The following is an 8,819-nucleotide window of genomic DNA, read 5'->3' as shown; positions in this document are numbered from 1 at the left end:
CACGGATTAATCAAAGTGCAAAGTGGCCAGTTCGGGTGTCGGACATCGATTTCCTAGGGGCACCGCCGTCACCAGGGCGGTTGGCGACACCTCTGCCAGCGAAGGTGGAGGCTGTGCGGCGTTTCCTCGCCCGCTCACAGCCCGGTCGCTCCGTGAGTTTCTGGGGATGGTGACTTTCTACCACCGTTGTGCATTCATCGCCCGGGCCGCACACATCATGCGGCCCGCTGTATGAAGCGTTGAAAGGGGACCAAGACCCCCGTCCAGGAGATCGACATGGACAGCAGAGGCGGACGGCGCTTTTGCTGATGTCAAGACCCGCGTTTGGCTCAGGCGGCCTTTGCTGGCACACCCATCATCTACGGCTCCCATCTCCATCACCACGGACGCGTCAGACTACGCGGTCGGCGACAGTGCACGAGCAGTGGGTGGAGGGCGCTTGGCAGCCGCTCGCCTTTTTCAGCCGCCAGCTGACGCCTAGAGAACGCAAATACAGGCGCCTTTGACCGGGAGCTCCTCGGACTTTATTTGGCCGTTGCGGCACTTCCGTTTCATGCTGGAAGGCCGTTGAATTTACGGCGTTTGTCGACCACAAGCCGCTCACCTTGCCACTGTCAAAAGTGGCGGAGCCTTGGTCGGCACGGTCAGCAGCGGCAGCTGTCCTACATATCGGAGTTCCACTACTGAACATTAACACGTGGCTGGCAAGTCGAACCTGGTTGCTGATTCGCCTCTCCAGGGTCGTCATCGGTGCCGTCCAGTTGGTCCTGGACTATACTGCAATGGCGGCAGAACAGGTCAACAGATCCGGCGTGCCAGGGCCTGAAGGTGGAGAGCGCGGGGCTGCGCTTGGAGGACGTGGTGTTCGGCGACGCGGGGCATTACTCTCCTTGTGTGATCGTCTCATACGGGCCTGGCGCGGCCTGTCGTCCCTGCCAGCTGGAGGCGTCCTGTGTCGAGGGCTGTGGCACGGCCTGTCACACCCCTGCGTTAACCTTCGGTCCGTTTGGGTAGCGGCGAAGTTCGTTTGGCAAGGACTGAAAAGGGACGTGAGGACTTGGGCCAGGAGGTGCGTGGCTTGTCAACACGCTAAGGTGCACCGCCACACGAAGGCCCGTTGGAGCGTTTCCTGGTGCCTGAGAGGAGGTTTGATCACGTCAACATTGACTGGTTGGTCCGTTGCCTTCCTCTCAGGGGTTTTCCTACCTCCTCACAATGGTGGACAGGACGACCCGTTGGCCGGAGGCGGTTCGCTCGTTTCGACATCAGCCCGCAGACGTTGCCCGGGGCCTTCATTGCAACGTGGGTGTGTCGTTTTGGTACTCCCCGTCAGACCATTTTCCTCAGGACAGGGGCTCTCAGTTCACGGTCCGAGCTCTGGACACGCTGTGTGGCAGGCGGTTTGGGGGTTAAGCTGCACAGGACTACCGCTTACCACCCTCAGGCTAACGGTCTCTGCGAGCGCTTTCATCGCTCCATGAAGGCGGCCCTCAAGGCCGGCCTTACGGACGGTAACTGGGTCGACAAGCTGCCCTGGGTGATGCTGGGCCTGAGGACCGCACCTAAGGAAGATCTGCAGTGTTCTACAGCGGAGATGGTCTACGGTCAGCCGCTGAGAGTTCCGGGGGATTTCCTCCCAAATGCATCGGCTCCCTGGTCGGCGTCGGCCCAGCGGGCTTTCCTGCGTGACGCCGCTGAGGCCTTTGTTCCGATCCCTACTACTCAGCACAGTACTCAGGTGTCCCAGGTTCCCGCAGAGCTCCGCTCGGCGGAGCACGTGTTCATCCGGCACGATGCGCACAGAGGCCCCCTGCAGCCCCCTTATGATGGGCCTTTCCGGGTCTTGGAGCACGGGGACAAGCCTGGTGGTCGACCTGGGTGGCAAGGCCGAGCACGTCTCGGTGGACCGGGTGAAGGCTGCTCACCTGGACTTGGACCAGCCTGTGGTGCTGGCTCGACCTCCGCGACGGGGCCGCCCCCCGGCCTCGTCCCCTGTCACGGATTTAAGACCTGTTGTCCGGTCCCTCCCCTTCCGGGGGCCGCACAGGCGGGAGTCACTTTTCCGACTCCCGTGCTCAGGAGTCGTGGGGGTCGGCGTGTCGTTCCTCCCCGCCATGCTGATTTTGTTTATGTGTGAATTCTGGGGGGCTTGTGTGGTGACACGTTATTGGACATAATTCACCTTGCTTATTGTGTTGCCACACGGACCCTTTAGTGGGGAACACCTGTAGCTTTAGCTGCCATTCCTGCTAGCTCATCAGGCAGAGCAGTGCATGTGTTAACCTCTCTGAAAGTAATGGATAATAAAGATTGGAACTCCTTTCTTAATACACCGCCTCCGACTCTCTTTTCACGGCACTACAGTATAATGTTTAATACAGTTAGCACGCTGCTAAGCGTAGCTGTTCTTTGTCAAACTGTGTATGTACTGTGTCGTCAACTTCGTAGCCGGAAGTGACCCGAGCTCTGTAACAATAACAAGCGAACAGCTTAAATACCGTGTAAAGACCATCAGTTTTAGCCTTTTCACATTGTGGAGTGCTTCAAAACAGCAAATCGTCTGCATGTTAAATTTATGAGCTTCATAGATGCAAGAACAATATTATCTTACCTGAAGCTTTGAGTGTCCAGCACTGTTTACATTCCCCACAGCTGCCTCCACTCTCCCCTTCAAAATAAAAGTCCTGTTCCAAAAACATAACATTTAAAGTGGTATGCGGATAGTTTAGATATATTTACACAGTTCTTAAGATCCTTCAGAGACTTCCACTTATTTAAAAGGGAATTTCGTTTATAGAGCTCACAGTATTGAGTTAAACAGTTAACTATCTAATGCAAGAAGATTTCCTGTTACTCAAGATTGTTACAATTATAATTAGTTAAATTATGTTTTCAAAAAATAGAAACTCCACCCACCTTCAACCCTTTAAGATTGTATTAATGGAAACCGATAATTGATTAACTGATGTTGACTTTTTACTGAAGTCTAAATGTATTTGGTTATTTTCACACATACAGACATATGAACAATAACAGACATCGATTCATCATGAGGTGTTGCTGAACCGGTTTTATTGTTCTAGGTAAAGATTTGTCAAAAATACAGAATCATTTGTTCCAATCAGAACAAAAAGACTGAAAGCATGCAGTTTGATAAAACATTTCCATGACATGTTAAAATCTGTTCAAAAGGAAGGGCACAGGCACATTATTATGAACACACAACTTTTGCATTTGAGTGAGATTACTTTTTTCCTTCCAAAAATAAACACAGAACAGTCAGAGTTTGAATGTAAGAGGGAAATGAGGGAATAATCATACTGATAAAACCCAGTAAGTAGTTCTCGTTAATGGGTGAGGAACAGCACCCAACCGTAAAATATTAACCTGGTTCCCTCGTTGGACCAGGATGTAGAAAGGTAATGGGAAACACTTCAGTGTTTTTAGTGTATAAAAATAAAAGTTAAACTACAGGCTGCATTGCAGAGCGCAACCCAGTCACTTCCAAATCTCACCTGACGATGAACCAAACGAGGAGCAGTTTGTCACAGCTTTAGCAGACTATATAAAGAGAGCATACATGTCTTAAACCTACATACAATATTTCAATCAAGATAAGATGGCTTTAACATAGATTAACAGATACAAGCAGGGATATAAAAAAGGACTTGAGATAAAACCACAGGATACCGAACACTGTAGAAACACCAGAGAACCTGCCCAAACTCAAAGATCAAACTCGTGACACCCAACTCTGCAGATAAGCACGAGTCATTAAAGAGCCGTCAGCAGGTAATGGCTGTAATGAAAACTGCCTGTTTATGTGCATGGACTCTTCTCTCTCAGTCTTCTTTAATCCCCCTTGGTCAGAAGGTCCTCTATGTAGGCGTCCAGCTCGTCGTCTGTGTTTATATCAATGTCCTAAAAGTGTAAAAAAGCAATATTAGTAACTGCAAACATTGACAATTATACAACAACGATTGCATTTGATAGAAAGATACATTTTGTCAAACTATTTGAAGATCTGGATGTCCTGTTTCTCGGACCAGGTGAAGCAGACTTACCTCTTGAACTTTTTGCAGGAGTGCTACAATGTTTGTTCGTAGTTTCTGTAGTTTCTCGTCCGCCTCCTTCAGTTTCACCTCATTGCTGTTGCTCTTCTCTTCAACAGCTTTGGCTCTGGTGTCAGCTCTGCTCTGGTACGAGTTGCACAAAGACTGCAGACCTGATTCATACTGCTGGAAATACTCTTTCTGAAAAGCAGGAGGAAATAATAAAAAGAATAGTAAGAACAAATCAACACATTCCCAGAACTGTAATATTCGTTAAGGGGCTTTCACAACTGTCGCTAAAGTAAAGTAGAATAAAACGTGAAGGGCATCGTGGATGGGGAAGGAGGCGGCAGAAGGAAGAAGAAAAGGAGCAATGGAGGTTGTGATAATGCTGGGGTTGTGCAAAATTGCACTAGCAACAGTAAGTACAACCAGAAGAAAAACTGGACCTGGTATAACATTTCCACCAATTGTTTCAAATATTTACAGTGACCTTAACTTGCACTCTCACCAGAAACCCATTATGACATTTGAAGAAGCACCACACTGTCAGCATCCTATTTACAGAATGCATTGCTCTTTTGGAGAATGCTTTTGCAGGCAGGCAGTCGTTAGGGCATGTGCTGCACAGAGGTGTGAACGCAGCTCTATGTTAATGCTGCTGAAGGAAATCAATTCCTCTGCAGATACATATTGCATTCTCTCAGCATTTTATTTATTTTAATATCTTAACCACACTGCATGTGCAAACCACACAATTTATTGATAGCATTCTTTTTTCTTTTTAAATCTGACCTTAGTGTTAGGGTGAAAATGAACAGATATTTTAACTCAAACTGCTGCCGAGGCAACAGAACGCAAATCTCACGCAGGAAATAATCCATTTTCCAAGCAAGAATTTCGTTTTTTGTGCATTTTATTTACTCTTTGTTCCAATAACCCAAAATGCAACAGACCAACGACTTCTCCTTTGACCTGTGCTTTTCCTGGTAAAAAAAGCATATGCTTGTGCTGGTGGTCTAACCCACCACCACCTGTCTCCAATATATAATAACCACCAGGTGCCCAGATCACCCAGTGATTATCGCCTAAAAGCATAAAGAATGACTTTAATTAACTAAAATATACACCTTAAATAATGATCAATTTAATATAAACAAAAACAGCTAGAAAGTAAATGTGTAATTAATAACATAAAGCACCAACACTTGTGAATATATTCAAGCGTTAGTTATCTTACCAAAGGAAAGGCCACCAACTCCTCAGCCGATATGCTGTTAACGTCGTCCTTTGGGATCCGAAAAGCAGGAGGGAAGAAGTAACGCAGCATGGTCCTGGAAACACAGAGGGCTCAGAGATCAAGCCACAGTACTAAGAGAGTGGCTGTCCTCCTTTAAACATGGTAACACCAGTTCATTGTAACCAGCTCACCTCAGCATGGTAACCAGACTATCGGTCACCTCCCGGCTGGTGCCTGGCTGGGTGGTGTCGGGCTCCATGGGGGCCGGCCCCTTCTCTGCCTCCTGCTGGGTGTCAGGGGTCTGAGAGATTGGAGATGGCGGCCGCATCAACCGGACATCATCACTTCCCTTGAACACCCTTCACAGACACAAACATACACGTATAGGAAATTAGTAATCTGACAAAGTCACCAGCATGTGCCCTGAATGCAGCTTAAGAGTCTCACCATCTGTCTTTAGGAGTGTTTCTAGGTACATAGTCAAACTTCACTTTCCAGCGAACGCTCTGTTTGTTCACCTCCACAGCAATGACTTTGCTGGTGTACCACTCCTTATTGACACGTACTTCAACCAGCAGCCCTTTATCTGTAGACAAATAAACCCAGGTAGACATTCTTATATCAGGTTATATTTTTTTGTTTTATTAGTGATACATATTTGCTTTTCTTGGCTGATTTCTTAAAAGTCAGATTTTTATTTTTGCAGAATCTGATTTGTTTTCTTTTTAAGAACTACAATTGACAGCATACACAACATTTCAATGACTTTAAATAACTCACATCTAATCCAAAACGGCACCAAGTTACAGGACTTTCTTTGTGTGTGAAGCTGTTCTTACATGGCTAATCATCTCTAAGCAGGCTGAAGAACTCCACACCACTGACAGGATGTGTGTGTTGCTTTGATATGACTAAATAAGACTGATCGCCTGCTGATCACTCCATGCATTGTTGGTGTAGATCAGACAATAAACTCACCTTTCTGAGCATTTTTCGTGTTGTCCCCCGTTTCCTCCTGTAGGGGCTTCTCCGAGTCCTGCACAAAAGAAGACAATCGTAAATCCCACTGCAGTGAAATAAATAGTGTTTACTGAAAAGAAAGGTTAAAAGAAAATATTTGCATCCTGTTAAGCACACTGTCCCGAAATTGACACCAGATGGACACACGAAGATGGAATTGTGAATTTCGCACGAAGATGGCCCCGAACTTGGTCAACAGCCGAAGCAAGTACGATGCCTACAGAAGGCCACACGATGGCACTTGAACCACACACGAAAATATGCTCGTAGACTTTACTGATGATTTAGAATGTATCCAGAGACTCAACGTAAGAGCTTGTGCCTCTTCGGGGGCTGCCAGCATTTAAACATACACTTTATTCTTCACTTTCTCCGTCTGTATATGTAGATTAGAAGATATTACTTATCTCCGTCATGTTGTTTCCAACAACTTCCTGTCAACAGCGTAAACTCGCCTTCAAAATAAAAGCATCTAAATAAAACAGGAAGTTAACCTAAATTACATTTAAGACATACAACTGCAACGAAAGTAACAAAAACATTGTAATATCCTTTTCAGTTTCACAGAACACAAATCGGGCTATTTACATAATATGTTTACATGATTTTGTTGTGCAATAAATGCAATCTCGATGTCATTGTACTATAATACGATGGCTACACGATGGCATTGCGAGGGCTTCACGTAGTCGTGTGACCTTCCTAGGACAATCGGGTAGCTTCTTGTTTCCTTCGTATTGTCTTCGTGAGGCGAAAAATGCCCGATGGCACCGATGATCACACGAAGATGACAAGATGCCCTCATGAGTGCCTTACGAAGGGCAAAATGGACACACGAATTCAACATGAAAATGAACCTTCGCAAGGTCCGTCGGCAATTTTTTGGCATGCCAAAGATTTTGCCACCGCTCACGAAGTTGCTGCTGGAGCCTGAAAAATTCCACCGGCGGTCATACGATGGCTTAAGATGCCCTCGCGAATGGCCTGATGTTATTACGGTCAGAGCCGAATTTGAACATTTCCTTTATCGTGTGTCCATCTGGTGTCAATTTCGGGACAGTGTGACAGGGGCTTTAAAGAAGGAAGTTAAAGACCCAGTTCACTGCAGGCAGTGGGTGAGGGTGTCATGCTTGATAGTAGTTGTTAGATGGAAAGAGATGATTGTGAGAAGAGAGAGTGATAATCCGACAGTACCCATAACAGCTGAAAGGTTAATTAATTATAGTTAGAGGTTATGAGAGCAGATGCAGCCCGGCTTGATTAAAGGGTAGTAGAGAGGGACCGAACAAAGCTACCTTTGCTTTAGCGCCATGCCGCTGCATGGAAATGGATTCAGGAATAGAGGTCGATGTGGTTGGCTTTTGTTGTAAAGGAGAAGAAAGTCCTTTCTTCTCGGGCTCGGAGAGGGTTTTAATCTGCAAGGTCGAGAGTATGGTCTGTTTGGAGGTTTTCTTCCTTATATGGTCCTAATTTCAGTAATTTTCCCAGACACCCAACACAAATACTATGGGAAGGAAATTAACCCATTTGATTTTTTCAGTTTCTCACTGATCTGGAGAGATAAGTAAAAGTCACATAATTTAAAAAAAAAAAATGAATGCCATTCTCATACACATGTGTAGCAGCACGGTATATGCAGGAATCCTGAAGTCAAATGTAATACCTTTTAAGACCTTTAAGACCTTTTACAGTTACGGTTACATTGGCGGCACACTTTACCTCACGTTTACTATATACAGTATTGATTATCCTTCCTACTACTTGCATTCCCCATAACGATGTTGTTTAACAACCGGCGTAAACGGACCTTCGCGCGCTATCAAGCAGTGAGCGTGAGATGTCCTGTTCAGATGACGTCAAACCCAACGGGATGCCATAAATAAACTACACAGAATCACACTACACACCTACGCAATGATTACACTCAGGCAGACTGTAGAATACAACCTCTTTGGACAATTTATATACTTATTGAAAACAAGCTACAAAATGTAATACCTTGGAAAATGCCGTTTAATATTTTTTAATAGCCTTAACTTTCGCTAAATTGATTTATCAACTTTTAATACTTTTTTAAAGACCCCGCGGACCCCCTGTGTAGGTACACATTAGTCTTTACGATCTAAACTTTAATCAAACTGCCCCAATGCTGCTAATTTCAGGCTCCTAGGATCTGTCCTCTTCATTTCCTCGCTGCCTAAAGGCGAGTCCTTCACAACACTGATGCACACAGGGTGATTCACTTTATGAGGTATGACCTGAATGTGTAATTTTATATTCTTTAGATAAAGGTGTACAGACCTTTGAGCTACAAGCAAAGTCTGTTGTGTGTTTACCTCGTCCAACTTGCCACGTTTGGGAGGCAAGGACTTCTCTATCACTTTCCCACGGTTACCAGCTGCTGCTGCAGCTGCTGCTGCTGCTGCTGCCATCTTGAATTTCTTTGTCCGCGGTTCTTCTTCACTCTCCACCTCACTGTCATCATCCTCATCCTTCTCTCCTCTTCT

At 45.9% G+C, this 8,819-nt stretch overlaps 1 protein-coding gene across 1 annotated transcript; it reads right to left on the bottom strand.

Annotated features, from left to right (window-relative positions):
• Positions 1–3,050: 3,050 nt before the first annotated feature.
• Positions 3,051–8,804, bottom strand: LOC117557117 (ATPase MORC2A-like). Its single transcript, XM_034232803.1, has 7 exons — positions 8,649–8,804; positions 6,271–6,328; positions 5,740–5,878; positions 5,484–5,651; positions 5,293–5,386; positions 4,065–4,253; positions 3,051–3,921 (listed from the first exon to the last, which is right to left on the bottom strand). The coding sequence occupies exons 1-7, from the start codon at positions 8,742–8,744 to the stop codon at positions 3,853–3,855; spliced, it is 813 nt and encodes a 270-aa protein (XP_034088694.1). The 5' UTR covers positions 8,745–8,804; the 3' UTR covers positions 3,051–3,852.
• Positions 8,805–8,819: the final 15 nt, after the last annotated feature.

Source organism: Gymnodraco acuticeps, unplaced genomic scaffold, assembly GCF_902827175.1.
Source record: "Gymnodraco acuticeps unplaced genomic scaffold, fGymAcu1.1, whole genome shotgun sequence".
NCBI lineage: Eukaryota > Metazoa > Chordata > Actinopteri > Perciformes > Bathydraconidae > Gymnodraco > Gymnodraco acuticeps.
The sequence above is the reverse complement of the archived record's forward strand: the minus strand, read 5'-3'. Positions and strand labels throughout refer to the sequence as shown.

Excerpts from the sequence above, each read along its gene's own strand:
- LOC117557117 (XM_034232803.1), bottom strand. The coding sequence starts at position 8,744 with ATGGCAGCAGCAGCAGCAGCAGCTGCAGCAGCAGCTGGTAACCGTGGG. Across the intron at positions 6,329-8,648 it reads AACGTGGCAAGTTGGACGAG|GACTCGGAGAAGCCCCTACA; the intron begins GTAAACACACAA and ends TCTTTTGTGCAG. Across the intron at positions 5,652-5,739 it reads AACACTCCTAAAGACAGATG|GGTGTTCAAGGGAAGTGATG; the intron begins GTGAGACTCTTA and ends GTGTCTGTGAAG.